Here is a 21831-nt window from a genome sequence, read left to right as displayed (position 1 = left end):
CCTTTAATGTCCAATGATTAAAAACATTGGTCATATCTTTAAAATATTTAATTTTCTCATCACTGCAAAGAACTTTGAGTCATGTGATTTTGAGATTTTTGGGAAAAAAGTTTGGATAAAACTGAACTCTATTATTTCCTTATTCTGTGTTAAAAGTATTTCAAAAATAATGCAGGAAAACTGTGTGTATTCCCAGATTTTCCAAATCTCTAATTAGGATTTAGGAGATTCCACCCGGATGAGCGTGTGACAGCAGTGTTCACCTGAGAGAGTTCCTTGGCCCCATCAGCAGTGCTGCAGGGATCACCTAAATTCTATCCACATGTGAAGTTCCATAGAGCACATTATGTATCTGTCTATGCAGCATAGTCAGTTTTCTGGTTTTGCTCCAAGGGGAACTCACTGTCTGTATGTCCTTACCAAAGTTACAGAGTGGCTTGCTGTCAAATTTTTTCAGGCCACCCTAGTGTTCCATCAGCCTCGCAGCTGTTCTCACATCATGGCAGAGATGATGTGTTTGGTTAAGATAAAATTTTTAAGCCCCAAATACAGTCCACAGTCACCGAGGAGTCCCCGTCTCTTACCTGGGGCTCTGCCCTCTCACACGAGTAACACTCACATGCAAGAAATCCATTTTAATTCTCCCTCTCCTTAATTCAGAGCAGTGCCTTCCAACTATTGCTCCTGCACAAAAGCACGTCCTGATAGTCTGCAGTCACAGAATTTCATCCCTTTGAGGTTATCCAACTACATCTAACCCAAAATTAAAATTCTAGATGGCAACAGGAAATCATTTCAGGAGCAGAGCCTTGGGAACGCTTACCGATATCTTTTGAGGTAATCTTTCGCCTTTGTTTCAGGACTGGCTGTGAGGCTTCCACGGAGCCAGGAGGGAAAGTGATCTCCCTTCTGATGGGGGGCGGCTGGGGGGGCGGCCCGGTGACCTGGGACGTGGGGACGGTGGGCAGGACCTTCTGCATCTTCATGGAGGGGAGGAAGGGGGACTTGCTGGGAGACATGCGGCTCTCCAGGGAGCGCTGGAAGGAGGCGGGGCTGGGAGCCCTGGAGATGTGGTTTGGCAGTGAGGGTGGCGTCTGGTAGGACGACTGAGGCGGGCGCGTGATGGGCTGCATGGAGGCTGATGAGGACATGTAAGGCTGACGCTGGCTGACGTGGGAAGGCCACTGGCTCTCGTGGTTTATCCTCTGATCAGGGACCATCATGTCATCGGTGCGGTTCATGCCGGGATAAGGCGGGGCCTGTGTGGGGCCGCCCGGGCCTTGCCTGTTCTGGTAGGGATAAGGCATATCGTTGCGGGTCGCCCACATGCTCTGCTGAGGCCCTTCGCTGGAGGACGACTGCATCGGGCCGCCCATCATCTGGGGCGGGATGGCGTGCGGCTGTATCTGCCCCGGGCCCTGCATCCTCTCTCGGTTGTAGGGGTATGGATACTGTCCCTGCAAGGGCCTCCGGTCTGGGCCGGAGTAGGAGCTCCCGTATTGGTTGTACATCTCCTGCTGCTGGCTGCCATACTGCATGTTGTACATGTCTCCCTCGTGGCGTTTGGCTGGAGGCCCGTACATGCCATCCATATGGCGCTTGTAGTTCTGAAAATTCAGAGACAGATCACACTAATGTGCTTTTACAGGTATAATCACGCACTCAAATTAGGCAAAATAGCTATTACCTGGTGGAATGTTCATTTCAAAATGAATATGGAAGCTCCCATGTCCACGGATAGCAGTTTATGTGCGATGTTCAGCACTACACAAACCACTGCACGTACTCTGTCTGTTTTCATGTACTTCAAAACTTCCGTGGGGAAAAACCAGCCTCCTCTCCTGGTATTCTCCAGGTGGATTTGGGAGAGCAAGGCGAGGGTGACCACCACACAGGCCGCACGGAACCAGGGCTTGGAGATCACGGGGATGGCTTGTGTAGCTGGCCGGAGACCTCACCACAAGTGACAGAGCGCTCTGAGGGCCAGCCCGAAGGGCTCCGGGACTAAACAGACCCCTTGAGCCTAACTTTACAGAAAAGCCTCCACATAGAGCTTGGCTCCTCACTCTGACCTGTGCCCCTGACACCTGACGTTGGATGAACCCCACTCCAGCCTCCAGCTGGTCTGGGTCTCCTCCAGGAGAACCTTTGAGGACAGGGCTGGTATGGCCTCACTGAGCTCCCCTCCCAGGAGGCCAGGGCTTCCATCACCGGATGGGGTGGGAAGCTCCTGATGAGAGTGCAGGACGGAGGCATGCATATGGCGGAACACTGTTTAAGGTGCTGATTTGATGATACAAGTCTCTATACAAACATGCTCTGGTCAAATTAATGTTTAAAACCCCTTCTATTTTACAAGAGGTCTTAGACCTGAAGAGTTGTTTAGCGACAGCAAATTCCCGTGTCTGACATGCACTCCTCTGTGTTAGCCGTGGTAACCGCAAGGTTAGCTCACACACCTCACGACTGCTGAGCTGCAGCACGTGTCAACAGCACGCACCTACACACCTAGCCTACACAGTCTAAATAATCTTATTCTTAAAAATAGATCAACTTTCACTATTAGAATATAATATTTTAAGCTGTTCACCCTACATATTCTCTAAAATATATTGACAAATTTCTGTGCTAAAATGTCAACTGATATAACAGTATATAGAACAGACATACATCTAAAATATACTTGAATTTGAGCTTATTATTTACAAGGATGAATGTCCTTAACTTCCAATAACATATTTTCAAGAGCTACTTCTAACCTGCTGATTTCAAAATCCTAAGAATACTTTTTAGCATAAGAAAATATAACCTGATTGTTACATGTCATTTTGGTTATACTTCCTAAAACTCTTCAGAAGTATGTTGAGTCTGAATTTTAAACAGAAAGCACAGAGATGCATGCTGTTCGCCAACTCACCGTCTGCTGTGGGTACAGGCCCGGCTGGTGTCCTCCATATGACGGCTGTCCTGAGGGAGGGCCTTGGCCCGGGTACTGCTGCCCGTAAGGTTCATGCCTAGAATGAAGCATTCAAAGAAAACTTCACTGACCGTAGACCTCAGGCCAAGGGAGGGAGGAAGAGCCCACTTCTGGACACTCCATGCCGTCTTTCCTCCACGACCTCCTCCCGACAGGCACTGTGAGCAGCAGCAGCACTTCCCCTCCCAGTGGAAGGAGGGCAGCACCCATTCTGGGAGTGCTGCCAACCCCTGGCCGGTGGGGCGAGGAGTCCCACTGGACGGGCTGGCACCCTTTGCCTTTGAGGAGGGGCCCCACCCATCCACTGAGGGACCAGGGAGGGCATGACACACCCTGAAGTGAGGCATTAACGAGCGTAAGAAACAACAGAAGAACCTAAGAGTCAAAGCAGTATTTCTAGGAGCACCAGAATATTGACATATAAACGTGGAAAATGTTTCTATTTCTAACTTCCTCATCGTGAGTATAAAATGTGCAAGTTTTTAAAGGAATCCTTCAAAATGAGTCCGAATGATACTAAGTTGGTATAGACATAACTACTCAAAATTTCAAAGTTCTATGACCCCAAAAGGCTACCAAAAAAAAAAAGGATAATAGGGATGTTTTAAATGTACTTCTGTTAAATCTTAAAATGGGAATAAACATACATTTATTTCATATTGAGAAATTTTAAGTACCATAAAAATACATGTTTAAAAGAACAACAGAATTGAAACTTCAGAAATTAAGCTGGTGTAGTTAGTATACTGAATTTTGTAAGAAAGAATACTGGTCAAGGAATGAGAATAAGAAAGAAAATAAATGAAAATTTAGAACATCACATGTAAAACAGACAAGGGAAGTTTCTGCTAATGACATTGAAATCTGGAGGCAAGCTTATAGTTAGGAGAAAAAAAGTATAATTGATGTGGATGAAATTTAAGCTGAACAAGTAACACTTTTCAGAAGAGAAAACTTAATGAAGGAAATCCTAATGTTTAGTTGCTCAATCGTGTCCGACTCTTGTGCGACCCCATGGACTGTAGCCCGCCAGGCTCCGCTGTCCATAGAGATTCTCCAGGCAATCTTCCCAACGCAGGGATTGAACTTATGGCATTGGCAGGCAGATTCTTTACCATTGAGCTAGCTACCTGGGAAGCTCAAACCCTAATGCGATAAGGCCAAAATAACTTAAACTATATATCTTCCCTGGTGGCTCAGATGGTAAAAAGCATCTGCCTACAACGTGGGAGACCTGGGTTCAATCCCTGGGTCAGGAAGATCTCTTGGAGAAGGAAATGGCAACCCATTCCTGTATTCTTGCCTGGAAAATCCCATGGATGGAGGAGCCTGGTAGGCTACAGTCCATGGGGTCGCAAAGAGTCGACAGGACTGAGCAACTTCACTTCAGAAAAGTATATTTTCTCAGGTTCCTTTAAGAATATATGTCCGAGGACGGCTATTCTCCTTCTGATCTCATCAACCTATCCCTTGCCTCTTCCCCCTCCAAAAGCTTTTCCTGGACTCTCAAAAACAAACCAAATCTTAGTAAAAATCCCTGATCTGGTACCTTAGACTTCACACAGCGGTTAAGTGACTAAGGCGGATTTCACAACTAAACCTTCATTAGAAGGTCAGAATGAGAAGTCAAGATTCCCCAGTCACTATTAGAAAGTACAATGTAGCTCTGAGCACGCGATACTGTGTAACTCAAAAACAGGCTCACAGAGAATGCTAGAAAGAAACCTGATTTGGTAAAACAGTGATTTTTCAAACCAAAATTTTCATTTGTATTAAACCAGGGACACCTGACTGCTTAGCCGGACCTACAAAACCCAGCATGTGGACTGAGAGGGAGCAGTGTGGATTGAGGCCCCGCCAAGGAAATGAAAACCACGCCTGTCCTGAGGCCTGCCTCAGAGTCAGAAAAAGAGCTCTACTTTACCTCCACTGGTTTTCTTTAAAAATGAAATATTCAGTTGAAGGCTTGGTTTCTAAGCAAGTCTCCGTTAGGGAGGTGATGAACATGACAAGCAAGGGATAGGTTTTCCATGGTAAGGACCACGGTCAGGGGCCTTCTTCACAAAAGTCCACCCTAAGCCACTATTCGAGGAACAGCTTCCTCTCTGAGACATTTCAATGACTTTCATTCTATCTTATTAAAATAATCTGGGCCAGTAATGCATCCTTACTTGCCATTTTAATATCAAAGGGATGTCCTGAGAAAAGAAAAGCTGCCCTGGCTTTTATCAGAGATGTTTATTAAGGAGCAAAGCATTCCCTCTCAGTTTAAAATGTTCGCAGGAGACAGGGGGAACACCTGAAAAAACAATGCCTGGAAGACGTTACCAAGAACCCACTGCTGCCCGAGCCTGCTGACAGCCCAGTGTGGCACCACTGCCCAGACCTCGGCCTGTGGGGAGGAAGGCAGGCACTGAGGTCACAGGAGGAGCCACACACGGACGCTGGAGCGCAGTCTCAATGTGGTGACAGTGGCTGGGACAACCTTGGCTCATGCATTTTTAGGGAGAAGACTTGTGCCCTAGCCAGCCCAGCCCTGGCATATTTCTAAAATTCACTAATAAAAACACAGCTGTATTGGTGGCCTGGGGACAAGGTCCTTCTCCCCAGTTCCTGTTACAGTCATTGACTGAAGGCAGCCGTCTGACACGTACAGTCCTACCGAACTTCAGCAGGAAGCAGACATAGGTTGCTAGGGCTCAGAGATGTGTGTATGGAAAGCACAGTTTCGAATAAGTCATGTCATCTTCATCTTAGGAAACACTCACCTTCGGTCATAACTGGCCCCATAGGGAAACTGCTGCCGCGGCCCCATACCCAGACTAGACATGGCTCCAGACGGACTCTGGTTGTACATATCCTGCATGCTGCTGGTGGGCATCTGTCCTTGCGTCATGAAAGGCTCGCTGCTTCCAGGCACTGAAATATTTTCAGTAACAGACAAAAAATTAAGCACTTTCAAATGCCAAAGTGCCCAAACATCCCTTTCAGTCAGTGCTGTTATCCTTAATATGACAGATAACAATACTGATCAAAGAGCATAAGGTCTGAAGTTAAGATGGGCCCTGTTGAGGCAGGATTCTAAGTTGATCCCCCTTCACGTACACATCTTGTATGAGTCTCCCTGAGTGTGGGGCAAACCCATGAATGGGACAGGATGTCACTCCCAGGATTATCTACACTGCAGGGCAAAAGGGATTTCAGAGATGTAATTAAAGTCACCAATCAGCTTGCTGAGCTAACCAAAGGAGAGAGCACCCACGTGGGCCCTTTAAGTTGGCATCTAGAGGTAAGAGACAGAGCAGGTCAGAGATACTCTCCCACTGGCCTTGAAAAGCAGTGCCACGCAGGTCAGAGGCCCACGTGTCAGGAAGGACGGCAACCGCTAGAAGCAGAGAAGGCCTCAGATGACAGTCAGCAAGAAAACAGGACTTCAGTCCAACAACTGTGAGGAACCAAGTTCCACCAACAACTACGAGCTCAGAGAAATGGAATCCAGGCTTCCAGCTTGACTTGTACTGTGACCCTGAGTTGAGAACCCACAGAAATTGGAGAGCACACGTGTATGTTATATGTTTTAAGCTATTTGTGGTAATTTGTTACGCAGAAACAAACACAAGCCCAGATCCATACTTATTTGGGTTAAGTTGATAAATCTCTAAGTTTAACTCCTTCTCTATAAAATGAGGTTGGTAATATCATCTCATGAAGTAGTTTGTAAGGAAGAGATATGTATACAGTTAGTTCCTTTCCCTTTTAGGAAAAAAAAAAAAAAAAAAGTGAAAACCTTAACAACCACCCATGCACTGACTTACACTAAAATCAGGATGAAGAAAACCATGAGGGAGTAAGGACAGCTCAAGAAGGGATGAGATATTTCTAACAGGGGTGGAGTGTCAATTAGGTCAAATATGCAAATTAGCACTCGCTCACAGCCTGAAGGAAATTGGGTCAAGCCCAGAAACTAGCCGGTAGGCAAATTAAACATTTTAATGCAAATCTTAATTGATATACACTAACATCTGCCTTTATCCTATGAAGGTTACTTTTATGTTCCATGAGATAAAAGCTGATTACAATTTTGAAAGCTGAAAAATGTGTCTGTCTGGTTGAGAGGTGCAAATAAAGAAGTCTGACACTGGTAGAATATATTTTGCTTTATAAGGTACTTCTAAATACTTCATATCTTACATGCTCTTACATCAACCTCCAGAACCAGTTTTGAAGTTACTTTCATTTTGAAGTTACTTTCCAGTTTTGAAGTTATTTTCCATTTATTGAAGAAAGTAGGGAAAAACACTAGACCATTCAGGTATGACCTAAATTAAATCCCTTACAATTATGCAGTGGAAGCGACAAATAGATTCAAGGGATTAGATCTGATAGACAGAGTGCCTAAAGAACTATGGACAGAGATTCGTGACACTGTACAGGAGACAGGGATCAAGACCATCCCCAAGAAAAAGAAATGCAAAAAGGCAAAATGGTTGTCTGAGGAGGCCTTACAAATAGCTGTAAAAAGAACAGAACTGAAAGGCAAAGGAAAAAAGGAAAGATATATGCATTTGAATGCAGAGTTCCAAAGAATAGCAAGGAGCGGTAAGAAAGCCTTTCTCAGCAATCAATGCAAAGAAATAAGAGGAAAACAATAGACTGGGAGACTAGAGATCTCTTTAAGAAAATTAGAGATTCCAAGGGAACATTTCATGCAAAGATGGGCACAATAAAGGACAGAAATGGTAAGGACCTAACAGAAGCAGCAGATATTAAGAAGAGGTGGCAAGAATACACAGAAGAACTATACAAAAAAGATCTTCACAACCCAGATAACCACGATGGTGTGATCACTCACCCAGAGCCAGACATCCTGGAATGTGAAGTCAAGTGGGCCTTAGAAAGCATCACTATGAACAAAGCTAGTGGAGGTGACGGAATTTCAGTTGAGCTATTTCAAATCCTAAAAGATGATGCTGCAAAAGTGCTGCACTCAGTATGCCAGCAATCTGGAAAACTCAGCAGTGGCCACAGGCCTGGAAAAGGTCAGTTTTCATTCCAATCTCAAAGAAAGGCAATGCCAAGGAATGTTCAAACTACTGTACGATTGCACTCATCTCACACACTAGCAAAGTAATGCTTAAAATTCTCCAAGCCAGGCTTCAACAGTACATGAACAGTGAACTTCCAGATGTTCAAGCTGGATTTAGATAAGGCCAAGGAACAAGATCAAATTGCCAACATTTGATGGCTCATGAGAAAAGCAAGAGAGTTCCAGAAAAACATTTACTTCTGCTTTATTGACTATGCCAAAACCTCTGACTGTGTGGGTCACAACAAACTGTGGAAAATTCTTAAAGAGACGGGGATTTCAGACCAATCAACCTGCCTCTTGAGAAATCTGTATGCAGGTCAGGAAGTAACAGTTAGAACTGGACATGGAACAACAGACTGGTTCCAAATAGGGAAAGGAATATGTCAAGGCTGTATATTGTCACCCTGCTTATTTAACTTACATGCAGAGAACATCATGAGAAACACTGGGCTGGATGAAGCACAAGCTGGAATCAAGATTGCCAGGAGAAATATCAATAATCTCAGATATGCAGATAACACCACTCTTATGGCAGAAAGCAAAGAGGAATACAGAGCTTCTTGATGAAAGTGAAAGAGGAGAGTGAAAAAGTTGGGTTAAAACTCAACATTTAGAAAACTAAGATCTTGGCATCTGGTCCCATCATGGCAAATAGATGGAGAAACAATGGAAACAGTGAGAGACTTTATTTTCTTAGGCTCCAAAATCACTGCAGATGGTGACTGCAGCCATGAAATTAAAAGACACTTGCTCCTTGGAAGAAAAGTTATGACCAACCTAGACAGCATATTAAAAAGCAGAGACATTAGTTTGCCAACTAAGGTCCATCTAGTCAAAGCTATGGTTTTTCCAGTAGTCATGTATGAATATGAGAGTTGGGCTATAAAGAAAGCTGAGCACCAAAGAATTGATGCTTTTGAACTGTGGTGTTGGAGAAGACTCTTGAGAGTCCTGTGGACTGCAAGAAGATCAAACCAGTCAGTCCTAAAGGAAATCAGTCCTGAATATTCATTGGAAGGACTGATGCTGAAACTCAAATACTTTGACCACCTGATGTGAAAAAGTCACTCATTGGAAAAGACCCTGATGCTGGGAAAGACTGAAGGCAGGAGGAGAAGAGGATGACAGAGGAGGAGACGGTAGGATGGCATCACCGACTCGATGGACATGAGTTTGAGCAAGCTCCAGGAGTTGGTGATGGACAGGGAGGCCTGGCGCACTGCAGTCCATGGGGTTGCAAACAGTCAGACATGACTAAGCAACTAAACTGATATAAAAAGATGCATGACCTCAGTCATAATTAAGGACATCCAAGATGAGGCTTTTTCTCCCCTCCCCATCTGACTAACATTAAAATGATAATAATCATTCTTAGTTGCAGGGTCCACATGATCATGTTAAGAGTGTTTAAACTGGTGTAACTTTTCCCAATACCTGCTATGGTAAGGCTATATATCTTGATGATCGTCCCCCCCCCCCACCCCCAAAGGAGGACATCTCTGGGGTCTCACAGCCTGTAGAGTCCTCATACACTGAGAGGCCTCGCTTGATCATATCATGACCAGCTCTGACCACTGAGGCACTGGCAAATGTGATACGGCAGAGGGCTGTAAGCAACTGCAAGTGAGGCTGTGGCTCCTGGAGTACTCCTTCCTGGAGCCTGTCTCTCATGGCACCAGGTGCCCAAGAAGCTCCATGGAAAGGCCCCAGGAGGAGGTCCCTGTCAACAGCCCTAGCTCAGCTCTCAGCCAGCCTCTGGATGACACCGGCCATTCAGGTGGCACCTGCGCTCAGCAGAGCTCTCCATCAGGCTTCGGATGACAGTCACCACCTCAGAGTCCCAGCTGAGTACATGTGGAGTCAAGAGCCACCCCACCCACCACTGGTCTGTGAGATATAACTGAGTATTGTTGTTAAAGCTACTAAGTTTTGGGGTAGTTTGTTACAACAGTACAAATTAAATGGGGAAAAAAGTTTGTTACAAATAGTACTCACAAAATAAGAACAAAATAAGAATTGTTATTCTTTGATTCTGTTATTCTACTTCCAGGAATCTATTTCACAGAAACACTCTACAAGTGTGAAAAATAGCTAGTTGTACTTCAATAATCACTGCATCATTATTTATAATAATAAAATATTATGAAATAAACCATGAATTACTAGAGCATTAAAAAGAGTAAGCAGGATTTTATCTGTGGATACTAATAAATATTCAAACTATATACTGTTAAGTTAAACAGTATATAAATATTCACTTACTGTTTACTTAAAAGCAATCAATCAATCAATTCCTCAATCAGTGATGAATGAGTGAGTAGGTGGGGAAGGCAGGCAGGAGGACAGGTAGGGCCAAGGCTACTCAGGGCTTCTGGGTCTTAGAGGAGGTTCTTCTATCCGCCATCCCACCACATTCCAGGTCAACCACAGGAGCAGCAGCACCACCAACAAGGGGCGTGATATTCACTGATGTTGGTCATTAAATAAAGAATTAGAGCCCCACCAAGCTCACTGACAGAATATGGTGAACTGAGGAATGGAAAACTTTACTGTAACAGGGGTAGGGCTGTAAGAAAATCTGTTTCCTGTGGGCTTTCTGTTTACCTGCTTTAACTCGGGACTAAATATACCAGTAGTGGAAGGTAGCAGGTAAGCTGAAATACACGGGGGAAATGTGAGGCAGGGCTTCCCGCCGAGCCACTGTATCATTTGCGCAGTGGATGAAAACACTCTATAGAGCTGCCTGGTACCTAGAGCAAGGTAATCCACAGTCATCTCCTCTTCACCACCACACTTATTTTCATTAAAAAAATAGAGGCATAAGGAGACAAAAGAAACAGAACTCATGCTGTCAAATACAGCATAATAGGATATTGGAATACTTTTCCGTAACTTTGAAACCAGATTCCAAAACAATTATTTTTCCATGTTATTGTCATATTTTCAGAGTCTAAAGGTACTATACAACTACCAACAGCACCAACAACACACTCTTTCTAGCATCTCATACCACTAAGGAAAACAGTTAACTCCAACATTCACAAAGCTCTTGAATTTCTGAGTTTATGAATTTATTGTATGTTTTGCAAAATCTTTACCTGAAATAAGCAGCTCAAACTTTTTGAAAGGACAAACTATAGATTATCTTGTTTTGTGTAACAGGTATACGAAATACATATGAAATAGAATTTCATTTAATTAAATGGTAATGTGCCCAACATTTAAAATTTTGAGATTCTTTTTTAATTTTTCATTGCTCCATAATACTTGTGAAAACCAAGGCTTTAGGGCTTTATGCTTGTCTCTACTTAAAACAGTGTTATCAAGAAAGTCATGCAAAAGCACTATTATTTAAGGGATCCCAGAATAAATACTTCCATAAAAATGTCATTCACTACTTTTTTGTATGTTTTTCAGAAATAGTCATACCATGCCTCAATTTCACAGGACTCCGGTGCATTAGGAAGAGTGTCAACAGCATGTAGAGCTTGTGTGCCAGCGGAGAAGCTAGAGAGGGCAGCGGCTGAGATAGCTATGGTCTCAGGGCTGAGTGACCACTGGGGACTGACATACAGAAGAGAAAAACCCAGCCTGGGTGTTTGCTCATGTCAGTGAGAACTCCCGGGGATCTTGTCTGTCCTACCGTTGTTGATACCATTTCTCTGCTTGGTTCTCCAAGATTACACCCAGTAACAGTGCTCTGCCCAGCTCCAGACACACAGCCTACCCCTCACTGCCCTGACATCTATAGTGAACTCTGGTTTCCTCTTCTGTCTTGTTCACTCCCAGGTGTCCACACCGCAGGCAGTAACAGCCACCCTCACTTCCCTCTGTCTCCTGACTGCCCACCTCTCAGTCACATCGCTTGGTTCTTCTCCCCTAACCCCCACGTGTAACATTCAATTCATCAGCACGTCCTGCTGTTTCTACCCGCAACCCCCTCCACCCCACATACTGAGTGGTTCCATTCTCTCTCCCTGGGGTCTCACCCCAACTCCTCACCTCTCTGAGGACTCTGACAGTGGTCTCCCCAGCTCGACCCTCACTTCTCTCCAATACATTCTCCATAAATGTCCAGATAGTTACTCATTTATTTTTAACAACAACAACAACAACAACAACAACAACAACAAAAACCCAGTCACCTCACTTCCTGCGTAAAAACCCCCAACTCGTCAGCACATGCAGGAAGTGGAAAGGCTCTGGACCTGGGGCCCTGGACGTTCTCAGCATGGCCCTCAGCTCTTTGTGCCCAGGAGCCTCCACCCACAACGCACACCAGCCTCACTGCTGCCTCAGCTCCCCTCGCCTGCCCCTCGCCGCCTCACTCCCGTCACCCAGAACCCCCTGCCTGCCCTCCCTCCCAAGGAGAGGCCCCTCCTCCCACGACTGCCCCCACCCCCAATGCCCTTGTTCTTTGTGTTTCTTCCTGGCTGTTTCTTTCCTTCTGTCAAAAACCATCTTCAGTCACATATACGTGGTTTACCTTACTTTTTATTTGTTGTTTGTAGCCCGCCAGCTCCACAAGGGCCTGTCTGGTTTACCAACTTAGCGCCCAGCCCATGCCTTAAGACAAGCCTGATGCCGACTCAGGCAGCATCAAGAGCACCTCTGCTTATGATACGTACCACTCACTCTTCTAAGGCCTGTACTTATGTGCATTAACTCAGCTCCTCTTCATGACCCCTTATTATCCTAATTTCCAGATGAAGAAACCGAGGCAGAGAGATGCTAAGTACTTTCCTCACGGCTGGAAATTTAGTAGGCTGTGGAGGTGGGGCTCCAGTAAGTCTCGAATGGGTCAGTGAGTCAGTCACAAGATGGCAGAATGCCCTCTGGACCAACCCTGCACAGAGAGCCTTCGGCACTTACCTTTCCTCATCCCTCCAAAGGGGTCCTTGTTGGGCTCATAGGGCATCCTGCCCATCACGTCTGGCATGCTCATGCCCTGCTGGTACGGGGTGCTTGGAGTCATGGAGTTGCGTTTGGGGAACGATGACTCACTTGCGTCCGAGAATGGGTCGTGCACACTGACAGTGCTGCTCCTGATGAGATGAGAGACATGAAAGCTTAACCACAGAGCATTAGTCACCTGCAAACGCTGATCCAGAAAATAAGCCAACCTTGAAATCTGTGTACATGGGAAAACCATCCAAAGTAAATTATATGACTGAAACGAGTGGTAGTCAATATTTAAAAACTCACTAGAGAACACCATTTTCTCTCTCTCTAAAGTCTGCTCCAGAAAACTAAAAGAGAGACAAATCTAACTTTGTATGGCTCACAGAGATCTTTTAACATACCTTCCACCTTGCATTGGGGTCATCTGTCCATGAGGGGTGGAGGCTGGAGTAGGCGGCTTCAGGTCACCTGGAACCTCTGCCATCGAATTACTGCCAGTTGACTGGGGGGTCTGTGGACCTTGCAAGGATCCTGAGTTAGCTGATAGTAGTGATACCAAGAAAAAAGGGGGGGAAAACTAGAGGTTATCAAGTGAGCTCATCCTTGATAGTTATTTTTTTAAAAGGGAGAGAAAAATAGGACACCATCTCATGTAGAAAGAGTAACAATATCCATTGCTGGTAATGATGCAGTAAAATTAACTGCTCTTACATTGTTTATGGTGAAAATCAGTAAAAGCTTTTCTTTCTAAACTATTTGCAAACGCACTTCAGATATGAGCTGTAAAATACTGGGTAAATGCTTTCCTGGGTATTTATCCCAAGAAAATCATCTAATATAAAGAAGGTTTTAGGCAGAAGACTTCAGTGTTGTTTATAATGGAGATAATTGGAATGTCTAAGAATAAGGAAAAATGGGACAAAAAGTTTGTTTTATCAATTTGATGGACTATTGTGCTGTTTTAGAAAAACATTATAAAAATTATCAAGGTCTTAGGCAATGAGAAATATTTAAGTTGTAAAGAAATGGTACAAATTAATAATGAGCTTTGTATCACTTTTCCACATCTGGATGTGTCTATGCTGTCATTAACAGTAGTTTTCGCAGCTATGAAATAGTTTGTTTTTATACAACACAAATCATATTGGTTTAGAATTCTTTATTGTTATGGCAGAAAGTGAAGAGGAACTTAAAAGCCTCTTGATGAAAGTGAGAGGATAGTGAATAAGTTGGCTTAAAGCTCAACATTCAGAAAACTAACATCTTGGCATCTGGTCCCATCACTTCATGGGAAATAGATGGGGAAACAGTGGAAACAGTGTCAGACTTTATTTTGGGGGGCTCCAAAATCACTGCAGATGGTGACTGCAGCCATGAAATTAAAAGACGCTTACTCCTTGGAAGGAAAGTTACGACCAACCTAGATGGCATATTCAAAAGCAGAGACATTACTTTGCCAACAAAGGTCTGTCTAGTCAAGGCTATGGTTTTTCCTGTGGTCATATATGGATGTGAGAGTTGGACTGTGAATAAAGCTGAGCGCCAAAGAATTGATGCTTTTGAACTGTGGTGTTGGAGAAGACTCTTGAGAGCCCCTTGGACTGCAAGGAGATCCAACCAGTCCATCCCCAAGGAGATCAGTCCTGGGTGTTCACTGGAAGGACTGATGCTAAAGCTGAAACTCCAATACTTCGGCTACCTCATGCGAAGAGTTGACCCACTGGAAAAGACCCTGATGCTGGGAGGGACTGGGAGCAGGAGGAGAAGGGGACGACAGAGGATGAGATGGCTGGATGGCATCACTGACTTGATGGACATGAGTTTGGGCAAACTCCGGGAGTTGGTGATGGACAGGGAGGCCTGGCATGCTGTGATTCACAGGGTCGCACAGTCGGACATGACTGAGCGACTGAACTGAACTGAATGTCATTATCAGAGTAATAAGACCTGGCTTTAACTGTAATTACACTATAATAACAGAGCCCAGAATTGAACAGATCTTTTTAAAACTTAAGCAGGATTCATGTACGGAGAAAGCAGTGGCACTCCACTCCAGTACTCTTGCCTGGAAAATCCTATGGACGGAGGAGCCTGGTATGCTGCAGTCCATGGGGCTGCACAGAGTCAGAGACGACTGAAGTGACTTAGCAGTAGCAGCAGGATTCATGTAAAAAATTAATCCTACCTTAAAACATAATATTTTAAGGGCTCTTGCTTTATCATTGATCATAGTCCTTAGCATGTTAGGTGTTGGATAGATATTGATTTCACTTATTAATTAAACAAATACTAACTGAATGAATATTGTGTGCTGTTTCCTACTGTTGGAATTTATCAAGTTGACAGAAAAAGATAAAAATTCCTGCCCACATACATACATACATTAAATACTTTCAGAATTCTAACTGTAACAAATAGGATTGCTGATTGCTTATAAACAATAATTTGCATTTATTATTATCTAAAGTTAACGAACTGTACAATTACCACACTTTACTTTAGAGGAAACTGAGTTACACAAACCCTGGAGATTACAGAGTGTGCTATGAGTGAGTAAGAAATGGGGTCTGTCACTTCTTCTCAGAGAGCCTCAGCTGACCTAACATGTCAGCGCGGTTGGTGTGGTCTGGGCCTGGTTGGGAATCAATACTGAGGACTGGCCAACAGAGGGTGCTTTCCATAACACCTCCCCTAGGTGCATAGGACTAGAGTGAATCAGGGAAGAGTAGCTTTAACTATAGATACCTTCTTAGATGTAGATTCCTTAAAATAAAAACTTACCAACTCATGCTTCTAAACCAAACCAGAGTTTTACCAAACTCACTTTATTATATTTATATACCAAGTATGCATTTCCAGAGTTTTACCAAAAAATATATATTTAAGAAGTAGATATAACGAAAGAAACAAGTCAGAGTCTTTTACAAATATATAAGCATAACCCTACAGACATGACTGCCCCATAGAACTGGCAGGGGAAATAACTGATTTCTTAAACTCAAGAAGCAGACTGTGCAGAAGCCAGCACAGCTTCCTAGGAACACGGCTCACAAGACTGAGTTCAGAATGGCCCTTATTTACAAGTATTCACATTTACAGCTTAAAAAAGAAAAAAAAAGGAAACATTCTCCCCTCTTGCCAGTGTGTTTTCCTTTCCTTTCAGGGAAAAAAAAAAAAAAAAAAATGAATGCAACCTCTGGAAGCTGCTAACAGAGGAGGCTGGCTCTCTAGGATATCCCTACCTTTTGCCAGAAGCTACAAATGTATACTGGAAAGTAAACAATGGAAAGGTTATTGAAGGTTAAGTACATTCACACACTTCAGAGTGAACGGCCAGACTCCTAGCTGGGAATTAATTTACACAGCATGGACCCAGTGCCCTAGTTCTGGCTGGGGTTGCAGGAAGGAGGGTGGGGAGATGAGGCATAGCTGATAGTCCCAAGTCTACGGCAACCAGAGGTCACCCAGAGGGCACCTCTGTTTATAACCCGAGCCCTTTCTCATTTATCTTCCACTGAGGATTCCCTAGTTGGATCCATGACAGGCTCTGTGACATCACCTGTCAGCTAATAATAGAAATTCAGTCAGCCACCTGCCAGCAAAGATGGATGGGTTTTTGGTTACAGACTTACTAATTGAAAGTGGAGCTTCCTCCCCCCACCCCCCACCCATTCCTCCCAGCCGGGTCCCCTCCCCACCCTGCCCCTACCCCACTCTAGCTTACAGGCAGCTAAGGCTCTGGATCCCCGTGGCTGTTCATTAGATCTTCACTAACTTTTACAGTCGGTTATAGCAAGAGCCCCGCCAGGACTTCAGAGAAGCAACCGCACCCCCAGGCCCTGCTCAGATTTCATTTAGGAGCCTTCCTTTGGTCGAATTGCTCTAGAACCCAAAGGCACAACCTGGATCTCTGGAGCTAGAAGTCACACAGCCACTCTACAGTGAAGATCAGGGTGAAGGCTCCAGGGCTAAGGGGCAACACCTTTCAGAGGCTGACAGGACTGAATTTCAAATCTTATCAGCCGTGTCACATCCAAACTGGAACACAGAGGAATGACCTCAAATCATTAGCTTTTAGGATTTAAGCTGGTTCAGAATGAACATTTGAAAAAAGAATCTAGAATGTTTCTGAGGAATCTTTCAGTTGTTTGCCTGGATGTATCGGTAAGGAATAAGCTACAGTTAGGTTCTTATGGGGAAAAACCTGACTTAAAGAACACAAATTTTGGCTGAAAATTAGTTAAAAAATTTTTGTAGTATATGAGGCCCTGACATGGCAAAGGTTTGGGAATAATTTGTTTCCCTTCTCTGATAATAAAAATGTTTCAGAAACATTTTCCTTAATCATGGGTCTGGAATGCTGGAGGCAATGCCTGGCTTTTGGTTGAGAGGCTGGCGTTGCTCACTGCCCCACGGCCTGGTCCATGTTTCTGTTCAATTGCTGAGCGGTGTGCAGAACACGTGAGCCACGCAGCCTGGCCCCGTGCACCCTGCACTATGCCCTCCAGGCTGTGCACTGGCTGAACGGCTAGATACAGGAAGCTTTCCTCCCGTTTCCTGTTTCGCAGACTCGGGCTCCATTTGGACTACTGAGAAGAATGTATTATCAGAGGTGCGCCTGCAATCCAAGCTCTTTTGTTCAGTTAAAGCGATAATGTTGCCATAAAAATGATAGTTTAAAATAAAGAGGGGGGAGAGGAAAGAGCTGACTGTTCAGAGCACAGGCCCTGTACTTTCTGAAGTGTCTATACCTCAGCAGGATTTCTTGCACTGAAGCTGATGCACACTGGGAGAGCTATTCTCCATACAGAAGTACAGACCATTCAGTGACATGAGTTCTTTCCTGGCAAATAAAATATACCTTTAGATCTTTGCAGACATCGCCACTTTGGTCCCTACACCCTACTGGGTTTTTATTTTGGAAAAATAGTTTCAGAGCTGTTCAGAGGCAGCTTGTTTTACTCTGTGAACTGAATGTAATGTTGTGAGATTTTCGAAATTAGATTTCACAGTTTTTAAAGTCCACCATAACTGGCAAAGGCTGTGGATCTTTAAGGACGGGGTGAGAGAGAGGAACTTCTCTACTTGTATTTAGAACCAACAGATCTATATTGAGGTGTGCTTATTACACATGTACCCTGGGCCTAAAAAGTATTTATTTGAGATCTCTTGATTAGTGGCCTTAGATATTAGCACTGCCCTCCAGATACCAGCTAGAGCAAGTAATTAAAAGAGAAACAACTCCTTTCTTTGGCTCACAGGTACCACCTTCTGTGTGTAAACAGCTTACCTATTACAGCGCTGCTTTAAGCACAAAGTGTGGTAGGTACACCTGGATCTCTAATTCTAGAGCCAGATGTCTGGGATCAAAGCCTGGTTCTCCCCCTCATTAGCAACAACGGGCCAGTCTGCTGAGACTGTATGTGCCTTGGTTTTCTCAGGGGTTTTAGAACAGTATCTGTATCACAGGGCTCATATGAAGATTAAACGGGAAAGCCCTGGCACACTCTAAGTGCTCAAGAAACATTGGCTGTGATCATTCACCTGCGTAACAGTGTTGGGGGACAGGGCAGGCACACTCAGCCACTTCATATGCAGGACAGTGTAGACAAGTGTGACCAACACAGGGCTTGGACACGGCCAGAAACAGACCACAGAATGATCAAACTTAACTTGAATGAAGTCACCCAGAACTAAGGATGATTCAAATCTCTTCTCATCTTCAATATTAGATTTATCAGAACTTATCAGTGATTCAGTAATTTCAAATCTGAAATGCTAACAGTAGAACAGAAGCCAGCAGGAGAGCCGAAAGGACGGCAGGGTGTCCAACAGCTGAGTGGAGAGACAGCAGAGAAGGCAGGTACCATTTGTATGATTTTGCTTCTGTGAATTCAAGTGAATCGCCATTATTACCAAGCAGTATTTGCTTAGATTCCTGACCTCTAGCTCAAAGCTAAGTTGGACTCCACTTTCGCAGAAACAGGGCTGAAGTTTGCTGAATTCCCTACAAGCAAAAACTTGGTAGGGAACATTAAATACGAAGTCCAAATTTCATTTTGCTGTGTACAAATCTAAGTATCTCCGACAGAGGCAGAGCTGATGGAAGCTGGCTATTAAATCTGCAGGGTGGCATTTCCAGTATGAGCACAGGTTAATGGGAAGACATTTTGATAGTTAGATGGGATATTTAAAAATAACTGTATAGGAATTAAGGTATATAACTCAGAACCTGAAGTCTACTTTGACTAGAAAAGGTAAAGCGAAAGATCGGCACCTTCGAAGTGCAGAGCAGAAACACAATATCCCCAGTTCATTCTTTCTTCCATTAGGCACTGCTAATAGGGTCCAGTTAAACGAACAAGAGAAGACAGGGTGCCTCTTTCCCTCTCTCGGACCCCAGGGTGTCCTGTTTGCTCTGCTGAGTGGCCGTTTCAGAGCCCAGGAGGGGCTCCCGGCTGCAGCGCCCCCACTTACCAGGAGATGGCGGCTGGAGCTTGGGCTGCTTCTTGGTGTCGCCTGTGCTGAAGACTTCCGGCGGGGGCTCCTCCCCACGCTCGATCTTGCACTCAAAGGCAAACAGGTACTGAATATACTGCTTTTTCAGGGAGCTTGCTGCACTGCTCGAAGTGCCAACATTTAGGTTGGTTGCCAGCTCACGCCACTTCTTGTTTTTATTAACCTAGCCAAAAAAAAAAAGGCAGGATCACTGGTTTGCAGCAAAGTGGCTTGTTTAAAGCCAGCAAACAAAAAAAAGCACTTAATATCTTAGTTTACTTTTTTTATTTTTCATTTGCCTCTTTTAACTAATGTTCATTACTCCCACTCAGTAGTGCCTAGACAGCATTTACAGTTATAAAACCATTAAGGAACCTGCTGATAGCTACATAAAAAGCATTGCTCATGGAAATTCTTCTGCCCGGTGCATCTTCTAATGCCTCCGAGTCTGCCAGAGCGGGTGCTGCTCGGAGCCGGCGATTTATCTCTGAGCAAAGGTGCTCTTGCTCACCCCCATCTCACTCTTATTTTTTTATAAAAGGGTGTCTAAAAACTAATTTAAAAAGCAATAACAGAATTATTTTGCAATTTAAGTATCTGAGCCTTAATAAGAAAAACAATGTCTCCTTCCAACAGCCACAAGCTTCCAGAAAGATGAGCCTCATAATTTCTGTTCATGCCCAGTCTTTCACGTGAGGCTTTCTTGTAGTGTTGGGTGAAGGAGGCCCCAACCAAATGAGCCCAACCTAACAGTCCAGCAGAAGTCATCAACCCTGTCTGAGCTGTGGAGCCACCAGCTAGCTGACATGGCAGCACCAGTGGGCTTGAGAAGGGGCACATAGGACCATCCAGTGTTCCCACTTACACTCAGGCTGGAGGGAATACAACTGCAAAAAGAGAAGAAAGGAAGGGAATCCTCAAATGTTATATAAAATTTGAGGAATTGGTTTAACTTTTTGATTCCCAATGGGAACAGGTCACATGAGGCTGACACACGAAGGAAACATGAAGGCCTGCAAATGCTTGGGGAATATTTTGCCTTTAGATGTGTCCTGTATTAAGTAGCATGAGTTAAAGGGACAGTGAGTTTGAATGAAATGTTCAATTTTTGGATTCGAACTTCCTCACAAAGCTCTTTATGTCCATTTACTTAGTATTAAATGGTGCGTGAGAAACCAGAGAATACTCTCGGGAATGCTTAGTGCCATTTTTGGTACTGAATGCCAGGCTGCAACGGGCAGGCCTGTGACTGCTTCTGAAATCACAGGCAGAGCGCTGCCTGAGACACCCTGAAAAGCAAGGCTTTTAGCTGATCCCTCTGGGGCTGCAGCACCTGTTTGAACCACATCTGATGGGGTGTGAGTGACAATGCGGCCAAGGCCTCACCGCTGGGAATCACTACTACATTCAAGCAACTTCATCAGCTAAGACCCAACCTGGGAGTCCACTTGGCTGAGTGAGGTGTCCTGACGGTTCCTTGCTTCTGTGAGCTGGGTGAAACCCTTCGCTGGCCATCACCCACACCTGGTCACATCTGGTCTGCATCCTGTGATTCCATCTGATTACGCCTTCTGGAGTCAAGCTCTAATTGCTTCACTTGGAGGCCTCAGTCTCGGGTAGGAGGAGGCTCCTCAGGGAGGGCTGAGAACAAAAGCCTCTCCTGCAAGCCCTGCAGCCCAGATACCAGGGTGGGTCCTCAGTGATACCTGTGCATCAGCTGACCTACCTTTGGATAGTGAGGCCTGGAACACCTGAGGCCCAGAGCAGCTCCTTTCACTGGTCTGGGAAGGAGCCCAGGAGCTGACAGGTTTTAAATGCTCCCAGGTGCTGCTAATGAACAGCTAGGTCAGAGAACCAAGGGCAGATAAAGGGCATGCGCTTCGCAATCAAACAAACTTGGCCCCACCACCTACCGAGAGTCCCTGGGCCACAACATTCCATTCTTGTACAGTCGGCCTTCCCTGTTCCCTGGTTCTGCATTTCTAAATTCAACCAATTGTGAATTGAAAGCATTGAAAAAGAAAAAAACAAAAACCCCCACCCCACCCAAAAGAAAGTTCCAAAAAGCAAAACTTGAACTTGTACCAGCAACTATTTACATAGCATTACACTGTATTGGGTATTATAAGTAACTGAGAGATGATCTGAAGTATATGGGAGGTGGTGTGTAGGTTCCAGAAATAAAGAGGCTCGAGCTCACAGGGTTTCAGTATTTGTGGGGATCCTGGAACCAGTGCTCCGTGGACCCCAGGGGACGACTGTGCTGCAATCTGTTACATCTCTTCTTCAGGGCTGGCGACTCTGCATTCCATGGGTGTTGAGAGAGAAGTGACAAGAAAAAGGATGGTGCCCAGGATGCGGCAGG

General features: G+C 44.6%; 1 protein-coding gene across 1 annotated transcript in view; it reads right to left on the bottom strand.

The window, feature by feature from the left end:
- ARID1B (AT-rich interaction domain 1B) overlaps nt 1-21831 on the bottom strand; it is a 419926-nt gene that overhangs the window by 6004 nt on the left and 392091 nt on the right. Inside the window, exons 13-18 of the mRNA XM_068984869.1 lie at nt 19446-19650; nt 13370-13508; nt 12939-13111; nt 5746-5896; nt 2918-3014; nt 824-1607 (exon numbers count right to left, since the gene is read on the bottom strand). Coding sequence (XP_068840970.1) covers nt 824-1607; nt 2918-3014; nt 5746-5896; nt 12939-13111; nt 13370-13508; nt 19446-19650 — 1549 coding nt within the window. The remainder of the gene's footprint in view (nt 1-823; nt 1608-2917; nt 3015-5745; nt 5897-12938; nt 13112-13369; nt 13509-19445; nt 19651-21831) is intronic.

Source organism: Capricornis sumatraensis, chromosome 13, assembly GCF_032405125.1.
Source record: "Capricornis sumatraensis isolate serow.1 chromosome 13, serow.2, whole genome shotgun sequence".
In the NCBI taxonomy this organism is placed as follows: Eukaryota; Metazoa; Chordata; class Mammalia; order Artiodactyla; family Bovidae; genus Capricornis; species Capricornis sumatraensis.
Note: the sequence above shows the minus strand (reverse complement) of the source record. Positions and strands in the feature narration are given on the sequence as shown.